This window comes from Lepeophtheirus salmonis, chromosome 4 (assembly GCF_016086655.4).
Source record: "Lepeophtheirus salmonis chromosome 4, UVic_Lsal_1.4, whole genome shotgun sequence".
NCBI lineage: Eukaryota > Metazoa > Arthropoda > Copepoda > Siphonostomatoida > Caligidae > Lepeophtheirus > Lepeophtheirus salmonis.
Window position 1 is genome coordinate 50596058 of NC_052134.2, and position 22375 is coordinate 50618432.

At 32.7% G+C, this 22375-nt stretch overlaps 1 protein-coding gene across 1 annotated transcript; it reads left to right on the forward strand.

Annotated features, from left to right (window-relative positions):
* The first annotated feature begins 4247 nt into the window (after positions 1–4247).
* Positions 4248–4904, forward strand: LOC121116141 (uncharacterized). Its single transcript, XM_040710372.2, has 2 exons — positions 4248–4560; positions 4624–4904. The coding sequence occupies exons 1-2, from the start codon at positions 4316–4318 to the stop codon at positions 4802–4804; spliced, it is 426 nt and encodes a 141-aa protein (XP_040566306.1). The 5' UTR covers positions 4248–4315; the 3' UTR covers positions 4805–4904.
* Positions 4905–22375: the final 17471 nt, after the last annotated feature.

Here is a 22375-nt window from a genome sequence, read left to right on the forward strand (position 1 = left end):
ATTGATTAAAATGGGGATTGATAATTTTGTTTTCTAAAAAAGTTATTTGAAAGGGAAAAATTGAAAGGCCTTGGCACATAATCTTTACCCCAGCCCTACTCACACTAAAACCAACCCTGGATTATATACACCAGATTAGATATAGATCTTTTTTAATGGGAACATAAATTGCATCATAATTAAGAAATACTTGGGGCGTCAAAGTTGATATTTTTGCCTAATAAATTAATCCACAAATTTCTAATAAATCTTGATTAAACTTTTTCAAATGGCTTTATACGTTTATAGCTACGTTTAAGAACGTATAGAACGTTTAATCTTTTTAGTAGTACTATTAGTGACCAAATTTATAGCATTTTAGACGAAACAGACAGTGCTGTAGTGCTGGGAATTTTGATTATTTTTAGTGAACTGAATTAGTTCCCGTAGAAGAGTCGTTCAAAAGATTCGTTCCCCAAATTAGTTTTAAGACCCCCCACAATAGAAATAATTTTCTAACATTTTTCGCAAATGATTCAAATGGATATTTAAAAACCTGAATTGAATCAACATAGCAAAAATTTTAAAGATTAAATCGTAATGGAAAAATATAACATGAATTTAACATCTATAACTTGTCCTCTAGTTACCCCTTTAAAAATGAAACCGTTTATTTTTGTTAATAAAAGATCATTAGATAGGATCACTTGACCAGCCGTGGGCTGGGGTATATTATAAAACAATAGAAGAGTTCCTTGAAACTTAAAACGCGACGCTGGGGGAATTTAAACTACCTTGGGGAAAAATTTCCTGAAACCCGTGACAAAAAAATTGCCAAAACATTTAGTTTTAGTAGCAGGTTATTTATACGATGAATTTAGGTATAGATTATATTGAACGAGTATACACATGACGATATAATAAATGTCTGAGAAGGGATTTTCGGATAACTCCTTCAACACGGGAAATAGAGTCATGCATATCCAAAATAAATAGGTTAATTATTCCTGTGTCTCACTTCTAAAGATGCCCACTTCGTATTTCACCTTTAGCAAAATTAAGGAGTGTGTTTCGGGTACAAATATCGATGGAACTACATTTATCTTTTTTTTAATTTGCTTCTTTTTATTAGTTCATGACATATAAAACGATAACATTTGTTGATAAATTGGTTCTTCTTCAACGTCCTTATTCAAAAATGTAATGAGCCCACACTTGAATTCTAGTAGGTGTCTAATCATTTATATATATATATATAACCCATAGCTTCCAAGGATTTTGAAAAGTCGTTTCCTCTCCTGCAGCTTACGATACCGCACTAATCAGAATAGGGTCAAAATCATTATACGGCAAGTCCACGTAAAATATCAAGTCATGTCCAAGTTTCCACCTCTGGCAATAATTAACTATTATATATTTTTAATTATAATATTAAATTATACATTTATTATTATATTATTAATTATTATAATAACAACTAATAAATAATTGTATGGCTAATTTAAACTCCTCTTTAACTTTCAAGAGGTGACAAGTGATCGGGTCAAGAGAAGTCTGATACATCACTAATACTTACGTAATTAAGTTAAGTTAATAATTACGTTTGTATGGTTGTTCAAAGATTGAATGTTTGGTCGTATGTTTGCAATTTGATGTACAGGTGGGTAAAATGCAAGAGGGTAGATAGTTTTGGGGTAGATGGCCTGGCTTGTGAAAGCCTTGGGGGTAAAAAGAGGTCATTGATCGGGGGTTAAAGGACAGGGGTAGTTGGTTGGGGGGGGTAAAGCCCTATAACCACTAATAAGAGTAATTCTGATTATATATTATGAAGGGCGTGAGAGGGTGACCCAATCGTTTAGACTAACGAAAAGAAAAAAACGTGTCTGTTATAATAGACAATCATAGTGAACATATTCCGGATTTCGATCAAAAATAAAAAGATGTGCTTACTCTGCAAACAAAATTATAAAAATCGAACTTTGGTCATTTTTATGGCCTGTAATCTTGCTTTATATTTGGTAAGAGTTATAAATTACTTCATTATGTTTCACTTGTAAAGCAGTTATCATATTAATGTTAATCAATTTTTCATGGTAAAATTATTACTTGTTTAAATTAGAAATACAAATCATGTCAAAATAATTTTTAAATGTTTAGAATTTAACTCCAAAGTTTGTAGCAAATGTTTGGATAACATTTCTTTCCAAGGTATGGTTTATTTTTTGGTTGGTCCGATTTTGAATTACGTCAATTCACTATTTTCCTTAATATTAATCAAAGAAATGTTTGTATCATTTATTAAACTTTAAATAGCCGACATTATCAATGTCACTTGGAAAAGCTTTATATTTGGTCCTTGAATTTGAAAAATTGTTTATGTCAAGATTTTAATATAAACGGAACATTTGTAGACACACAACCTCTTACTCTATTCAATGATCAAACCGATTAAGTCGACTACGATTATCAGAAATATTTTTAAGTAATGAGATTAGCAAAACATATAATATATACTTCCCGTATTATTATTTATGCTTAACATCAACAGATAAGTGAAATTTAGAATATCTATAAATTATTATGTATTCTGATAACAATATGTTTGTGGAGTTGTGGAGTTTCAAGATTCAATAAGGAGTTAATATAATAACATTTCTAAGTTTTAAGTAGGAATCAATATATTAATAAAAATTAATTGTTTATTACATCTCGCTAATAATTATTTTTCCAAAATAAAATATTATTTAATGGTATAACAATAACTAATTAATTTTGTTAATAAAATAGAAGGTTTTACAAACATTTTATCTTTTGACAGAAGAATGAAGTTTATTCTATAAATTTCAAGATTAAAATAATATTAAATATACATTTCTCTCATTTTTAAAAGTATTTTATTTTTCTTTATTCCAACTTATATTTGACGAAATTTCATGAAAACTGATAATAACCCTACACTATTTATGGTTAAAAATCAGACTGAATTAAAGAGGAACTCATAAAAAAGGAACTCATAATTTTGGCCGAAAAATTCAAATAACTCATTTGCTGGAGAAGAAATAAAGGAGGTAGTGACATTCATGATCTCAGGAGAAAAAAAAACTACTACTACTAACCATGATTTTCACCTCCAAATCTAATTTTTTGGGGATTCTTTAAGATATACATGTAGTTTTTAGGTTTTTTTTTGTAGGTTGAGAAGACCGTAAAAGCTGCAATTTATTTGTCTTAAAATGTCTGATATAATTAAAATATTGATCCTTCTTAATACCAACTCCTAATTCATTATTTCGTTACGATCTATCAAAATTACTTGGATATTTAGTTACATTATGAGTAATGTCACAGTGGATTTAACTTCTTAATGTGCAAAGAATAATTATTAATTTTCATCAAATAAGTCAAAATTACATTATTTTTATCCCACCTAGAATAATATTCAATTATTGCACTCTCATCTTCATCCCAAGAATACTAAATCATCGATTTAAGAAGACCATCTAATTTTTTGCTCGCAACTTGTACAATTTATTTATACAAGTTACTACTTCAACACAATATGTACTGGGTTTGGCATGGAAATTAGGACAGTTTTCAATTATAATTTCCATAACATATATTTATAAAGTAAATAATTATAACTACAGCTTTATTTTTGTCAATTTTCTTTACCCATGACGGGCGATAATGATCTTCAGGTAGCGTCTAAAGACTCCATATACATTGCAGATAGTGTCTTCGTTCATCCCTTCCCAGTGTTCATTGTCAGAGGCCTTCATGTCGGTGATGATCGGGTAGCGGATGTTGCAAGGCCTTTAACCCATGTCCAGCAAGAACGTAAAGTCAAATAGGCTAAAGTCATGACTGTAAAGGAGGGCGGGACACATCGACTTGTGTATGAAGAAAAGTCTTTAGCTGTTTTCAGAGAGGAACATATTTGTAGTCAGTGCTGACAAGCCGCTGCTTGACGAGGTAAACTGTGTTCTTGAGCACTTAGATCTGGTCAAAAATCTCTGTGGTAGTTATTCCTGCCCGGAGAATTAAAGAGATCTTGATCCCATCATCTTTCTGAAGTCATTTTTACCGTGAGAGCGACATATGTGCAACTTAGGGGGGAAACAAATAAATCCAGCAGTTTCTGATGTACTTTCAAGCTTTAAAATGCTTCACACAACTTTGTGTTAATAGTTACAAGAGTGTTCTAATTTCCATGGAACACCCTGCATATAACAAAATATTAATATAGGTGGCGCCCCTATCGAGTTATTTGTTTATTTTGGTTCTCAAGTTGTGAAGGAGATTGTTGAAATTTATTTATATACACTATTTTTGAGCCATGGTTCATACAACTCGTGTATTGGAGAAGGCTCGTGACTTGACGAATCGAAAGAATGGCCGTCGTTCCCTGACTGAAAAGGATGTTCATTTTAAAGAGCATATCCCTTTAGTTCTCAATAACTTTGTGAAAGGAGGAGGGACCAAGGATATGGGATTTGCATGTGCCAAGGATCTCCTCTCCGTTGTGGGATGTTTGCAAAAGTATGATATGAATCAAAATATGTGCTCTCAGGAAATTGCTAGGTATTGAACTCTACTAAGTCCTTGTTATTACCCTCTATCCTATGTACATTTTTATCCCCGTAGATTCAATACGTGTAATGCGAAAATGGCAAGGGATCGCGCTGCCTTGAAAGAGAGTCGATCCAATTCAAAAGTCCCATCGGGGCAATACACTAAACTTACTGGAAATGAAATGAATACTTATTTTAAACAGTTTCCTCAAAGCCCCAGAAATGGTCCTCGATTCATACCTCCTTGTAGTTAATTGAAGCATTTTCTTCATTATTAGTAACGTAGTCTGTAATAAAATATATTCATACTGAATAAATTCTCTTTATTGGGTTGAGTTACATCGACTAAATCAATTTTGGGATTAATTTTTGAAATGCCATAATCATTTTAAAATTGAATATTAGCTTTAGTTTGTACAATATACATATAATTTAAAAGAACTCCGAATTCCTATACGATAAAAATGAAGACACTTTTTATTTGAAATGCTGTATTATAAATCAGAAATGGGCCCAATCATATTGATATTTGTACGTAAGTGCCCTTAATTGCTATATTTTAGTACATATACATAAGTATTCATGAAATAAAAGTACTCATAATTGGTTTCAATAGTAGTATTTATGAATAATTAAGTCCTTTTGACAGAAAATGATGAAAAATATTTCTCAAATTTCGTTAAAAATTTTTTTAAACTATTATTATTTTCAATTATAATAATGTATTTATTTGTAAGATTTACAAGACTCCGGAATTTTTCAAAGATGGAAACTTTCCATTAGAATTTTCAGCTAAAAGCAATGTTAAACTGATAATTTTCAATGTTGAAGGCTAGTAATCAAAGTATTGTACGAAAAAAAGATGTTTATTAACGTACTAGTAGAATAAACAAATTAATCTACAAACTAGAATGGGCACTCGTTAGAGAGCAAAAACCCCGCTTAAAATAATATTTAGTTATTAATTTCCATTTGTTTCAAAGTTATGCTCGATCATTTTATGTTACCTTTACCTGTATCTTAATCTCTCAAAATTTAATGACCTCTTTCTATGACCATATCAAATCTTTATGACATGTTTGATCAAAATCGAATTGTAATGGGTTCTGTAATCCTAGTGACGAACTAACAAACAAACTGTATAAACATAATATCCGTTCAACTTCGTTGCCCTGGTAAATATAAAAAGTGCGGCAAAAAGTTACAACATTGAATACGTATAAATATTATGAGGTTGATACGATTGAAAATTCGTTAGATCATGATTGAATGTACTTCGTTATTGGATCCGTCATAATTTATCGTAGGCGGCCTATACTCAGTGTCAAATACGAACCGACAAGAATATTAAAATTTTTGTTAAAAAGGACATTTTTTGATTTATGAATCAATTGGCGTTTGACTAAATGCATAAAAAAATACCTTGGAGGAGTCATGTAATGGGAAATTTATAAATTAGTTATAAAAACTATATATACTATTGAAAAATATATCCAACATTTAGTAAAAGTTGCCCTTTTAATTTTTGGGACAGGACTATTATGTCTACTGTTCCCTAATAGCCCGCTGATATCCATGTATTTATTTGAAGAAAATTAGGACACTTCCTTCCTTCTCCTGCGTTCCCTAACGTATTGATTCAGGAGGAGCGACAAAAACAAAGATTCATTGGGCTAAAGTTAAATTTAAATAGATAGTTTGAAAATCAAATTGTTTGTATAATTATTATTGTTCATATATATATATTGGTGATGAAAGAGGGGGTCGTCAGTCTACTCGGAAGCTCAGTGTCTAATGATACTGGACACGGACATTCTAAATATTCTCATACAAATATATACGGAACATTTCAAAATCACATAACCTAGTCATTTGAAAATTCATTCAGTAATAAATCTTGATAGAAGGGAGTCTGACTCGGAACATGTTATGTATTTATCTAAAAAAATCTACGATTGGTACGGGTTTGTTGAAAGATGATAAGTGTTTTCAGTATGATAGGTTTACAAAATGGAATTCTACGCTTAAGAAGATTAGATCTGCCTTCTCCATATGTCCGACGATGAATTGTCTTCTTTCCAAGGAACTTCTAAGCTAAATTCCAGTAATTTACTTGCTATAAAAGTAAATTAACTAATACTATGCAAATGAGAGAAAACAATAAGTGAATATATCCTTCATAGCACTTACACTGAAATACATTAAGAGTACTTGTAAATTACTTAAATACCTTAAAACAATAAGCTGAACACTTGTATTTAAAATTTCAATAAAGTACTTGAACTTGACTGAAGTACATTTAATCGTACTTGACCTAAGTCTAAATAATAAAGAATGTCAGTATTAAACTGAAAGAAATATTGATTAAAAACAATGTTTTTAAGAGCTCTTTATTTTGATCTTTCCTTCTTTTTTTTTATTAAGATAAAGTTTTATGCAAACAGAAGTTAATTGTTTTAAATCGAAAAAGAATTCTACAGGACATTGTGAAAAATCTTTCCGAAATGTTCTTCCTCCGATAGCTTCCATATATATATACATTAGACTCAGGTTGCCCCTTTTTATGGTCTGGGGTTTCTTTTTGCTACGTAATTGATAAAAAAAATGAGATTCCGATAGTTTCAAAAAACAAATATATTTTCCTTTTTGTTAAAATCACCATATTTTAGAGGTTCTTGAACCGTTTCACTTTTTAAGGCATTTACCATACTTTTTTGTGAGTTATTGTTTATTTTAGAAAATTTACCGAGCAAAGCTAATTGTTGTATACTTATGATGTCTTTTTGATTTGAAAATTTGAAAAGAGTAAAAAATACGAAGAAAATAAAATAGCCGACGGAAACTATTTATAATTTCTTTATTTGTTGGGAGATTAATACATTTCAAAATCTTGTTAAAACTTTAATCCAAACTGGGTAATAATTATTATTTAATAAAATAAATGAATAATGCAAATCGCTCCACACTTAAAATTCCCATAAATTTGTTTCTTTTAATAATATAAATGATTAATTATATGTTGTTCCAACAAAAAATCATAGCTTTTTGAGAAATTATCTTGTAGTAGGGGCGGAATATATAAAACCAAATTCAATTTTAGCCCTACTTTTGGATGCAAAAGCATATTTTAGGTACTCTAGAAAAGAAAAGAAAATAATAATCAGCGAACAAAACCAATGCACCCTCCCCTACCCCGAAAATTACTTTTTCTATTAAATACTCGTTTAATCAAATTTTACTATTATGTTATTTGAGTATTTTTAGGTATAAATTAATGTATCTTAATCAGGGGCGTCTGCAGGATTATATACTTTTCCTTAGGGAGGGAGAGGGCTTGGTTTTGGGATTTTTTGAAAAAAATCCCAAAACTGAATTTTTGTGGGGAAAAAGTTTCAAAAATCCACAGCAATTTAGTAAAAATAAAATATAATATTTAATTTTTTTGAAAAAAGTTACAAAAATCCATAGTTATTCTCAAAAATTAAATTTTTTGGAAAGAAATTTCAAAAATCTACAGCCTTTGACAAAGAGTTAAATTATTTTAATTCAATTTTCAAAAGTTCATAGTTTTAACAAAAAAAAAAATCAAATAACAAATTTTTAAATTTTTTATTTCAAGAAACTATAGCTGTTCATAAAAAAAAAAAAATATTTTAAGAAAAATTTGCAAAATTGAATTACAAATATTTAATTTTCTAAATAAAGAAAAAAAATCCTTCAGTCTGGGTCTGGGGGGGGGGTACTGTCCCTCCAGCCCACCAACTGTGGACACCTCTGCGCTGTAGTCGATGATTATATTGCATAACTCATAAGCCACCAAGTCATATTTACGAGAGGGTCCACAGCAACAAGTAGGCTAGAAGGTCCATAACCTCACTTTTTTCGATTTATTTAGTAATAAGGTTTCAGAAACTAGTGAATAGCAATAAATAAATTTCTTTTGGAATCCCCATTTTTTTTTTTTTTGGTTCAGTCTCTTTGTTGTATATTTTATACATACATGTAAATCTGGTGTATTTTTTAGCCTTCCTGTTAATTTGTAATTGGTAGTATAAACAACGAATTGTATTTTCCTTAGCAGTTGTCATGATTATTAAATTCCTGAGTAGTGAACATCCTTTCTTAAATAGATTCAATTATATTCAAAACCTGATTGAACATTCGAGTATGCTCATAAAAGACGGAGCGTAACCCTGAGGTTTTGTTGCGGAGTTATAATTGTAGGTCCTTGTTGGAATTTTAAATTATTAATGACAATAGCATCGTTTATTAGTGATACAAGATCAAAAGCGAAGAAAGTGCTTGAAGGTGTTGCATATAAAGAAACTTCTGACCTCCCGGTGGTGTTTTGCCGCGTAAAAAATATATTGTGAAATATTTCATGTATCTTTTTTGGCCTAAAAGGGATGGTAAAGTCCAGTGAACACGATCAGGGGCTGCAAAAATTCTTGCTTCTGTTTTCAAAAATCATTTGTTGTAAGGTAATAAAATAGAAGTCCTTAATATCCGCTTCCTCTTCAATATGAATTGCCCACAATCTAAACGAAGTGAGAAATAGGAAAACAATATGAAAGTTTACAATGAGAGTATGGAAAAAAAAATTTGATATATTTTGTGTGAACAAAATGATTTTGGAGTGAAAATAGGCGAGGAAGAATTTTAATTTTTGCACTTTCTGCGTAATGACCCTAAGAGCCACGATGAAGAGCCAGGTTGATATAAAGTGGGAGCAAACAATGGAAAGAAAGCAAGCTAGAGACAAGACTCTTTATGTCCAGCCAAATGAATAAAATAAACGGAAGATAGGTTAAGCAACACGGATTGGATCATCATATGAAGAAAATCTATGTACAAGGATGTCACATATACTATTGCTGAATTAACTGATTATACCTCTGAAAAGGTTGTAACTACCGATAATTTGTACCACCTCATATCGAATCAAAAAAGAGATCATTTATTTCTATAAACAATCATTCTTCTGATAGTGATAGTGACAGGGTTTATACGTATGCCTCAGTGCTATCCTCATGTACGTATATCTTCTCGTAAGATAAAGCCTCAATTTTATATTTGTGCCCACAAACTCATGCGTCTATACCACTGCCCTCAAAACCAGGCCATTGCAGGCGTAGAGGTGATAGCAAACTCTCTTTTTGATCGAAAATAGATTGATCATTTTGAGAATCCTAATATGACTGATCTCAATAAAGCATCACATAATTAACAAACACGACATACAGTTAAGGTCATTTTGGCTCAAACTCTTGCAAAGAGTGTTTAGTTCATAATGACGAGCTCTGACGTTGTCATTATCTACCACAACGATGGGAGCAAGAAAAAAAGATGTGGATCATTTTGTGATGGTAAATATCATACTTTTCCTACCCTTTCCGTTTCATTGGAGACTAGAGATAATCTGACACAGCTGAGACTTAAAATTCTTCAAATTTTATCAATAGTCAGCAATGGTATGTATACTGCAAAGAATATCGAAGAAAAATAACTTTTAAGCTCACTGATGAAGTAGGTCACAATTTTGGATTTGAAGCAATGGTAGCTCTTGAGTTTGGAACAGATCACATTCCAGATCTCCTTCCATGCCAAACTCATCCAGTCTCAGCAAGGGTGATAGATTTGTATCTGAATTCAAAATATCTAAGGGCTTCTTATGGATCAAATAATGTGGTTTTAGGCACCAGACAGTAGATTATGGATCCAGGTCCACTACTAAGCTTGTCGGGCCCCGAAAATATGATAACTACAATATTTCTTAAGCCAGGGTTTTCCAAACTTTACTATACCAAGGCCCCCAACACAAATACATAAGGTAGCTGCCACCCTGTTTGTATTTAATACCATTTCCTGGGACCAAATTTTGTAGCAACACCCCTTGTTTTAATTGCATGTTACCAAACTGAGCATATGTAAAGAAGAATCGAGATTGACAATGCTGAAGCGAGACCAAAACCTTTGAAATGAAAGAACCGGGACCAATAGAACAACTAAACACGTAACGGGAACAACTACCTTTGTATCTATTATACGAAAGTTGCCCCAGCTTGTACGAAAACCCCATATAATAAAGATGGGGAAGTTAAATGAATTAAAATGACATAGATTTAACAAAGAGTAGTTGATATTATTTATAAGGTCATACATTATAAACTTTGCATTAAGGGCTATAAGGCAATTGAACCTAAGGGATCAGCGATGCAATGGAGGCTGAGCAAAGCATTGGTAAATTAATGAAGGATTAAATGAGTCACGTGCTCCCCATTTATCAATGCTTTTGAATGCCTTACCCCTTCCCCCTCCTCTTTTATGCATCTATGAAGGTATGTAGCCTAGTAGAAGTATACATACATAATGTGAGAGAATTGAAAAGGATTTGTATGATGCCTACATATACATATATGAATTAAAGATGTCCGTCAAAAGGGACTTCTTGCTTCTTCTTCATTTAGTACGTGAAGGAATTTTTTAATTTAAATAATGATATATATATTTACTACATAGTGCTTAGGTATATATAAAAGAAATGGGCATGAAAGTATTTTGATAGAGTGGATCCTCCTCACAATGATATTAATACTTGTAATAATGTTGATGAACCCACAGATATTATACATTTCATTTAGCAAACATCAATATTGTTAATAATAATCCCTATCCTCTGGACTCCAATTCAGTAGATTTTGAGTGTACCAAAACTATTTCGCTATTCAGAATCCCGAATGAGTATGATTTTGTTACACCTTTCATTTATTTTGATACAGTTTATGTTTATTACATATCAATATGACCTTCATGAGCCTTAATGATGGCTTCCAACCGGAGCCTAGATGCAGAGCATGCCTTCTTTTCCAATTTCTGGAGCATATGTGTGGCGTTAAGATAAAAGCAAGCTGGGTCGTTTTTTCTCAATATTACGACAGTATGATTAACGTATCTGTTGATATGAGTACTATAATTTAAATCAATTCAAAAAAGTAATAAAGTCCTAAGAAGCTGCGGTTTTTAAGGTTAACTACACCTGATAAACATTGGCTATTTGGTAGCACTGATCATAAAAGATACAAAGACGTCATGACGTGAGAATTATTTGTAAAGAAGAGTGTATAATTATTCACGTTGCGAGAACAACAAAAAAAAAACAGGGATTTCCTGATTAGAAAATAACTACACCAACTGAAATAGATTATATTGATGATATCAAAATTAGATTTAAAGTTCAAATACCGCAAATCAAATTGAATGAACTTGTATATAATATGTTCATGTAAAAATTGAAACATATATGAATCATATTAATAACTTGTTGGACAGTTTTTCAGTGGTTAAATATTGGATTTGATCCTTTAAAAAATCCTCTTCGGTTTTTCATTGAAGCGAAAAACTTATAATGCGTTTTTCTATGTTTCATCAAAAAATCCCAGCTTGTTTTTATGTTATCGCCACACACATTGTTCAAAATCTCTTTGACAGAAGCATTCAAGGGCTCAGTGTTGGAGTGTCATTTGCCAAAAGTCTTGCTCTCCAGGTACGCCCAGAGTCAAACGGATTCTCGTCTAGTGAGAATTGTAGCCACATTATCTCATCCCAAAAAGCCATGTTCCTTTGCAAAAAAAAGTACTGGGTCACTTTGGTTGTATGAGCGGGTGTTCTATCCTGTCGGAGAACTACATTGTTGCTTGGCAGCTGGTCTTGACCCATGGGATTAACTGGATGATGTAGTAGGCCGTTTTGAAGCTGTAACCGGCTGGAAACCAAATTAAGGGCATCTTGACGTGACTTGATGCCACAAATTTTACAGGAGAACAGCTTAGCTGTTATAAGGTTCCATTAGAACAGCTGTGAGCAGCTGTGACAAGGAAGAGGGTTGAAAGAAATAAACAAGAACATTGACAATAATTACTCTGATGTTGATCCTCAATTCTAGTATGAGTTCAACAAGGACTTACAATTATAACTCAGCAACAAATCCTCAGGGTAACTCTGTCTTTTATTAGCAGACGCAAATGTTCTATCCGGTTTCGTATATATCAATGCCAGCTTGCATGTAGTAGAAAAGGAAGTTCACTCCTTAGGAGTTAAATAATCATGATACGAGCTTAGGGAAAGAAAATTCACTCTTCAGGTCGCCAATTCTAAAGATTGGGTGAGCTAAAAATTGCAACCAATTAAAATCAAGTTGTCAATCAGTATCCCTTGCCTTCAAATTCTGCAAGTAGGGCAATAATAACATTCTCGAGGAGTTTAATAAGTAATTATGCAGATCATTTTTCCTACTGTATGTTAAAATAAGTAAAAGAAACGTGACCGTGGTAGTGACGTTATTGTCTAAAATTTATCTCAAATTATTCTATAACCATAACTTATATACTTTGAATGATCTGTTATATTTATTAAGTTGTCCTTCTCTAATAGAAATGGTGTATTTTTAGATATGACTAACCCTGTAGTATGTATAAGGATTTTATATAGTCTCTAATAATATGAAATGTGATAATTATTTATTTTCTTCTTTTGGTAATTTAATTAAACGTTATTAAGCTCAGAGAAGTTAATAAATCTTATTAATAATCATCTTATCAGATGGAAGTGTGTAGAGTAAACATTTTCTTTACGACTTGAAGGGAGGTACTTATCATATGGAGGTATATCTACATACAAACATGCTTGAACTTAAAGCTGGAAATGGGAATTTTTTAGACCATCCTTACATTAATCAATTTACCAAGGGATAAATCTTTGGCACGCTCGAGTGACCTTGTGCGGATACCAATTTGCCATTGTACGGGTAATGGACTTCTGCAGGGCTTCCACAGACAAATGATATTGGCAAATACCTCATGCTCAACCCTCCCTCAGGGATAATAATCGTATGGGTTCAAGTACAGCCTGTTTACAGCCCAAAATCTGGTTCCAAAAGTGAGGATATTATGCTGCCAAAACATCCAGCATTTTTTTGGGCCTTGTGGGCCGGTGTAGTGTCTTGTTAGAAAGTGTAATTTCTTCCTTGGGCTACTCCATCCATCTAGGCAATGTAAATTAAAAGTAATATTCAATCATTTAATTTTGAACTATTAAAAGCACATGGTTATTAAGTATTTATGAAGTATATAATTATGGGTATTTGAACTTTATACTGTAGTATATAATACTTTTATTTTAGTAATTTGTATAAAAATAATAAAAAACGACAGGACTGATATTTCAATAATCCAGGGAATATTAAATTATTTTACTATCTTGTAAATATTATTATAATGTAAATCCTTCATTTCATTTCTTGGCTGCAACTTGTACAACTTGCTTATACAAGTTACAACTTGAACAAAACATGAAACGTAGTGTTGTGTCGGTCCATATTTAAGACTGAGGACGGCTAGTCCAGTTCAGTCTCGGTCTGGTCCCGTTACACCCAGCATGTAAGTACTAAAACTTATAAAGTTTGGTCTTTGATGATGTCACTTAACTTTATTTCTTTTTTTATTATTATTTCTAGTATTGACAATCTCAAAGACTTAAAGACAATTCCCAACTGATAGGACCAGTTCTAAGACTATGTCCTAAGACTGGAGTGGACTGAATAAATAATAAATGATATAATACATATGTAGTTAATTAAAATCGGAACACTTTGAATTCTGAACTTGAACAAGACATAATTTATTCATAAACAATAGAATTTCAACCAAATTAATACTATAAATAGATGTTCTCTTAATCCTTCTTGTAGCCGCCCTTAGTCATGATGATGGCTTCCGGGTGGTGACGGAAGGCCTGGCACTAGCTGCGGATGTAGTCCTCTAACATAGCGTCCAGTGATGGCAGACAGTGGGTTTGAGGGCCTAAGTGTTTGAATGACGGACACAGCAGGCCTTCCCCTCGAAATGCACCCAAAAGGTGAAGTCAAGGAAAAAAAAATAAAAAATGAAAAAAAAGACTTCAAATGACTCCTTTAAAACAGTCTTCCGACAAAGGAAATTATTTTTCTTCATTAATATTGTCAAAAGTGGACTCTCCACCCTCACAAGGGTCTTTCCATCCACTTTTTTATTGCTCTCTAGACAGACTGGTGTGTAACCCCGAGATCTCTTGCAAGGCCCTCATGGACTTGAGAAAATTGCCCTGGGCTCTTTTCTTTAACTCCTTGGAGTCCAGTTTGGCCTATTTGAAGGAGCCCTTCTTTCTCTCCAACGTTTCGTACTTGCTGAAGGCGTAAAAAGTGATCCTGGAGACGAACAACTTTCTAGGAGTGCGGGAATGGAAATTCGTTGATCACGTTCCAGTGTCATTTTCTCAACTTGCACATAAGCTAGAGCTCTCAGTTCTCTTTTATTTTGTTTTCGCAACTAATTGTTTATGCTTCTATATATTGAAATATGAATTAATTTACATCCCTTTACTTTCATTAATTATTGATTGTGTAACTGTTCAGATTTCAATGGACCAAATGGTATATTTATAGGTGTACACGAACATTAGTTGTGGTAGCCCATATTAAGATATTCTTTCTTGAAGAAAAACACACTATTGTTAACAACTTTAAAAATTTAAACAAACAACAACAACAACACTATTTAGGTTGGTAGCAACGAAAAAATCACACGCTATAAAATGCTTAGGATTTACAACTTGATACATACTCTATTGTTTATCAATTTAAATACTTAAGACTCTTGTGCTAGAATATAAAAACCCCTAACTAAAATTAATGATGTATTGACATTGAGTTTGAAAAATTGACGCTCAATCTCTAATGTCCTAAATAGTAAAAATGTAAGAATCGTATACGTAGCCTGGGTAACTAATTAAATACCTACATATGTACAAGAATCATCTTGAAGAATAAGGCCAAATAAACAAACCTTTTCTAAAGAAACATAATTTAGTTTTCTTCTATTTGTTATGATTGTTTATTTTTCATTTTAAATTGATACAATCCACCTCATTAAAAACCTTTTATTCTTGAGCAAGAGTAAAAAAAAATTGCAGAAGATCCAATTAGCAATATATTGTTGACTATAGTGAGCGTTTTAACAAAAAAAAAATATATATATTCCTTTTAGTATATTTTTTTATTGGATTATATATCATCAATAACATTTACTAACGAAATATCATTTGAAAGAGAGTGGTCTGAAAAGTTTCCAACCTAATAAAGATGCAAGTCATTTTGTCTGATTTTTAATTTTATTTTTCAATATAGTCTCCCGGTAACTCTACATACTTTTCCCAGCAATGCTCCCATCTCTGTAACCCGTTCAAATAGTACTCGGCGTTTGTACTCCGATCACATTTTTTAGATGCAGGAACAAAAAGAAGTCATTTGGGGGCTGGAGTTGGGGAGTAAGACGGATGGTCAAGTAGCTCAAACCTTAATTCGTCCATTTTCATAGAAAACTCACATCAACTCATTCAAACGATTGTTACATGACACCTGCAGGTCCAAAATGGCCTAAACTTTAGTAAGTCACTCTTAACAGTTACTAAGTAGATGTGACTTAAGGACTCAAGGGAAAGAGCGGACACTCAGGCTTGTATTTTGTTGTCAGCCATCGATTCCCACTTCTCCCTTGATCCGTCATGGCTATTTCATAGTTTATTCTTTTTGATAAATACACAAAGTAATCGGTTATTCTATACATATGCTCCGTTTCCAAAAGAACACGAACACAATTCCTTGTAGATCCCTTGTTGCTTATACAGTATATATGTATATTGCCCATTTTATTATTTCTATGAAGAAATTTTGGCTATTTCTTCGTAGAAATAATATAATACCTAGTCATAAATACTCATTTAATCAACTATTACTAAGAAATATTATAGTACAGTATCGAATAAACTACTATGTAGATTTTAATAATATGTGATTCATTTTCAAAAATGGTGAGGAAATAGTGATAGTCTAAGAGTATTTAAGATATAAATAGCGGTTGATGTGATTGACTTATTCGGCTAACTACCAAATGATTTCGGGCCTTTCTTTTCTCTTTCTTTTTGGAGGAAAGGTTGCGTGATACTATAATGACAACGACGTGTCAGTAGGAGAAGAGCACATTTTTCCTTCTCTTTCCTGATTGGCTTAAATTTGTCTGTTGAATAGATCTATTTGAAAAATCTTCGAGATGGGGTTTATTCTCTATTTTGTTGGATTAATTTAATAATTTGTTATAAATAGCCAACAATTGTCATATATTTTACATTATGGTTATGTGAAATGTGTTGTGCAGTGTATTATAAAAATAGATCAGCTACAAAAAAAGTCTCTATACTTCTTGTTCATGAAAATGTTTACCTTTCCAAAATACACAAATATAAGGAAGTTGTGGATCAATGCCATCAAACGTGCTAATTGGAATCCAACCAAACGATCCGAGTTAGCAAGTAATATAATCAACAATTTTGTACGTTGAGGGAAATAAAATTAAATTTATGGGTTATATTAAACGGATGTGACTGGGCTTTCTAATATGATTTTTCTACTTGAATTATTTGTTTTAGACACATTTGGGAATAATGTTTCTTTGAAAGTCTCTCGAAGGACGGTAGAGTTTGGTACATAATGCAATTATATCTTAGTATTTGAACATTATTAGATATAAAAAAACCAAAGCTCTCAACTTTTTATTTGGGAATCTATCTCATGTACATATTCAAACGTTCATTTGCCAATTGGAATTCACAAATTTGTCTCTTTTCCCAAGTCTTCCATTTTCTTCAGAAAGAGTTCCATGATGAGTTTCAACTAATATTTATGTCCTTGCTGTTAATTTTTGTCTCGCTGCTCTTTTCTTTAATCCTTTAGATGCGACTAAGGCTTTAAACCAAGTAGCGAAACGCGACCGCCAGCCTGAGGAGATACAATGGTGCAGCGTTTCAACATTTTCTTCAAGATGTCTCTTTTCATATGACGTCACACTAACATTTTTCTTACTACTGACGTAAGCTGGGATGTAATAATTAGAGTGATAAATGAAGAACGCCTAGCTTACACTCTAAAATTGCTGTGGGGAAAGAAGAAATTATTTTATTCCTTGATATTTCCTTTTTTGAATTTCTTACCAAAGATAAGAGGGCAGAGTTTTCAATTATACCAAGGACGCTATAGTAGAGATATGCTTGATTATACCTTTATGGTTTATTGATTGGTATTATAATAACAAATGTATGATTTAAGATACAGTTGCCAATTATTGTTGGAGGTGGGAATTTGAACTCGACTTGATTTGGACACCATAGTTAACTATAAAATATATTTAAAAAAAAATCTTATATGAAAAAAATAACGTAGGATAAACATTATAATCTTTGAACTCGAGTAAAAAATTAACAAAACTCCATATTATAAAAATCTTCTGTAGTTAACCTAAGTCGGTCTTCTGTACTTCGAATGAACATCTTCTAAAAAGTAAAACATATTAGATAACATCATAATTCCTACTCATCTCCAAATAATAACGAAACAGTACCTCTAGCGAAGAAAAAAGTTTATATTCACCAATACCTTTTTCAGCTATTGATCACGTGGGTCCTTGTTTTGCATAGGTTCTATTTACTAGTGCTTCCATCTTTAGGTTGATGTCGAAAACTTTTCGAACCACTTTCGTATGAAGTTATGAATGAATATTATTTAAAATGAAGACATGCAAATTGACGTAGTTCATATGTAGATATGTAATAAAATAAAAAAATTAAAATTAACGTTGTCATCCTTACAATTTTAACAATGTTAGGAAGGAGAAAAATTGAGACTCATTGTACAGGCCTACACTGGACATGGTCCTCCATTAACAACATCCTTCCGAGATAAAAACGTCAATGTACAAAAAACAACTCCACTTCGATATTTAGTTACACTTTTAATGTAACCAAAATTATAAACCAAGTTACTGAAGTAAGCCCAATTATACGTCTTTACTTTTGTTGCGTATCGAAAACTTTTCATAGAAAATACATTCTAAAAAAGAGCTATAATCAGTAGTGTTGTGTCAGTTACTATTTATTTGGTACAGTTATGTCTTAGGACTGTCATTCACTGGGACCTTGGAATATTTCATAAAAAGGCCGATGGTGTATTAAGCCAAATAAGCTATATATTATAGAGGTATTAGGAGTATGCACATACGAAGGTATTATGAAAAGTTTCCGACCTCAATGTAAATATGGCAACACTCTAAAATAAAAGCTACTTATATCTATCTAGAGTCTGTTGGCAGTTATTTACTTAAGTTTTCGCCATTTTGGACAAGGTTTTTTTATGCAACATTCGTTAAAATCAGATATGTAGTTGTCATTAAATATTATTTTTTGAAAGATCGACACAACACTACTAATCAGTTAATTTTTCCCAACTATGCAATTATGGTATTTTACTATTTGGCAACCGTGAAAGGGTTTTTTATTTTATAAAGCAGTCATTATTATTCTTTCACTCTTGAGGAGATAACGCCCAAGTATGAGGTGTAACTACGAGTATGTATGGGCATGAAAGAGGGAGAGTAACGCTGAAGGAGTAAGTCCATATTGGACTCGGAGTAGAATTGAGAATTGAAACAGATGTAATTTCTGCCTATGTCCTTTTTATATGCAAAGTTTATATTGTCTTTCTCACATAGCTGCTTGTAGATAATCTACGATGGATAGTCTTAAGAGTTGCTGACCTCAACGTGAAGAGGGCATCACTCGTAAATAACAACTAGTCACATCTATTCAGCATCTCTTGACAGTTACTCACCAAAGTTTTTACGCATTTTGGACGTCCAGTTGTTATGTAACAGTCGTTTGAGTGAGTTGACCCGAGAGTTTTTGTGAAATGGACAAAAGTGAGGATGACGCTGTTAGCACATGTTAGGCATAATAAATCCAAGTTTTGACGTGGATGATTTACTGTAGATAAAATTTGTATATACCATTCGTACAGTACACCCAATGGACTGCAAAGATTTTTGTCAAATGAAAATACTATCACTACTTTTGTGAACAATTATTTTGCAGAGAAAAATGCCGGATACTATTTGGACGGGCTAAAAAGATGGAAGCTTCGCTAGGAGAAGTGTGTTTAGTTACAAGGAGACTTTGTTTGAAAAAATAACGTCTTGTATCTTTGTTAGGTCGCAAACTTTTCAGAGCACCCTCGTAATAAATAAAACGTTATGACAATTGAGCTGTTTGTTTTTTTTCCAAAGATTCTTTAAAATGTCAAGGTTAGCATCTCAATTTTCGTTGTTGTTTTTTTTACATAACAAATATGCCTTACAAATAACCACCTTATTTATTGAGGTTTTTTGTAATGCCCATCTCTAAAGTATAATCCCAGAATACAAGTCATTCAATTATTTCTAGAAAGTAGTTCATTTCCCTAAAGATGAATATTAATTTGTCTCACTCCTTCAGCTAGAAGGAAATGAGGTGAGAGAAACTTCATTCCTTGGATCATCATGATAGCATTTACACACATAACACGGCTACCCGTAGTTTTACTATTCCTACGTGTTTGGAATTACCGACCTTAATTGTTTTATCTTACATTTATTCTCCATTCTCAAATTTATGATGTGAGGAAAGAAAAGTAGGGAAAATACCACTGCTAATAATGTAGGTAGATATTTTGAAGAAAGGGGCAAAACTGCCTTGTTAATATTAAGTTTACCTACAACATTCCTATTCCCTCTTGTGTCCAATGCCATATAAGGGGTCACATAACATAATGTTCTCCCATCATGATTGTTCCACATGGGATATTCATCTAATGACTATGATAGTGATAATCCCTCGATAATAATTATAAAATGAGGAAATGGAAGTATATAATATTTGGAGATTCACTATTCTGGACTTCTTTTGCTATGAGTCCTTCAGTATAGTAGTTCTTAAATGGGGTACACGTACTCTTTGGAGGTACTTCGAGGCACTCCAAAGGATATTTCCAATTTTGAATAATATGGAGGGTTCGGAAGCAGAACGTGAACTGAATGACTGTTGTTAGACAAATGTCAATAATTTTATTTTTTTAATAGATAGTTTGAATTTTTTTTAACAAAACTTTGAAACACGAACTTTGTGAACATGTTCACTCAATATGGCCGCCCTCAGCAACAATCACGGCCTCCACACGGAGGTGGAAAGCCTTGCAGGAGTTGATGATTGATCTTCTCGGATATGTCGTTCTACTTCTTCAAAATGGTAGCCTTTAGGGAGTCCATGTTCGGGTGAGATGTCCGGTTAGTCTTCCTCCCCTGTCGGTGTAGAACTTCTGGCATTTGGCTGATGTGTGGGAGGGTTTACTATCTTGGGTCCACAAATAGTTGTTTTCTGGGTAGTTGGCCTTGAGCCATGGCAGTATGGCGAACCTCAGCACTTTTAGTAGGCCTACTAGCCGATTGTCTCCCATGCATTAAAAAAGAAAGTAGGCATCTTCTTGCCGTCGGACACCACGACCCCAAGGAACATTGTTGGGCTGGATGTTTAGTACGGAACACCTCCTTGACCTCCTCTATTGATCCCCCAAGGCCAATGGTCGTTCCGACGGTTGAAGACCTGGTCCACGGTGAAAATCTTCTCGTCAGGGATTTTTTTTTCTGTGGATCCATTTGCCTTGATCCACGCACGAACATTTTTTGCACCTCTGCAGTCTCCTTTCCTTCAGAGTGCACGCCAATATGTGGGTTAGGGTCCTTGTGTAAGAGAAAAACCCCAAGTCCTCCTTCACAGACTCCCTGATGGTCCTCTCGTCGACGTCCAACTCGTTAGAGAGACGATTAATGGATTTTGTGAGGTCCTCCATGATCTTCTTCTTCAGGTCCCTTAGAAGCTGAGAATCCCGTTTCAAGTTATGTTCCCCACTTCCTTCTTTCTTTGAGATGTCTTTTCCATCCTTTTTTCACCTTAGCCACCTTGAAAATGAGGCTCCTGGAGCACTTCACAATGTCCATAATCTCTACCACCTCAATTTTGGCATCCAGAAGGTCTGAGATCTTCTGCCTTTTTGCTTCTTGCTCACTCATGATGAAAGATTTGAGAAATGTTTATTATTGTTTAGTTATGCAAAAAGAAGAGGAGATTCGGAATATGCAGGAAAATATCACAAAACCTCTGTATTAAAATAATATAATTAGCATTTATTAACAGTCTACGTTTTGCTTCCGAACCCTGTATGTATGTAAAAAAATAGCATCAATTCAAAAGTCTTCTGACCACTGACCTAGGACATGACTCTTGCACCATCTATTTGAGAAAAAGAGAGTTAAGAGAAAGAGGAAGAATGAGTAATGCGTATGACTTATGTATACGAGCTCAAAGTTTAATAAAACATACTATGTTGACACGGTTTTTACGTCTTTTCTCCAACTAATAATGCTTTACACTAGTTATGCGGTGCATGGCTGGAAAAATATTTTACAAGTTGTACATTTCTATAAAAAATGTTGAGAATCGCCTTCTTTGTACTTTGCGCGAATATGAATAATCTATCATTTATAATAATATTATAATTACAAATGGGTAACTATCTTATTAACACTTCGTCTATTCGAAATGCTGTCGAGTTTGTTTAGTTTTCTTTAACTTAATTTATATTTTATTGGTGACTGGTATTATATTAGTGTAAAATAATATTTATTTTTCTCCCACTTTGTCACTTTTCTATATATTTTTTTTTTTCTCGTCCCATTTTTTATTGACATATTTTCCTGAAATCGGTCGAAATGGATTAATGAGAAAGTCAATGACCAACTGTTATTATTAACTAATCTCTATTATGCAAATTTTGAGAGATTAAGAGTCATTTTTAACCATTTTTTCTATATTGTACA

What these genes read in the sequence shown, in the direction of transcription:
- LOC121116141 (XM_040710372.2), top strand. Translation starts at nt 4,316, where the DNA reads ATGGTTCATACAACTCGTGTATTGGAGAAGGCTCGTGACTTGACGAAT. An exon ending in TGCTCTCAGGAAATTGCTAG is followed by an intron (nt 4,561 to 4,623) that starts GTATTGAACTCT and finishes TTATCCCCGTAG; the next exon opens with ATTCAATACGTGTAATGCGA.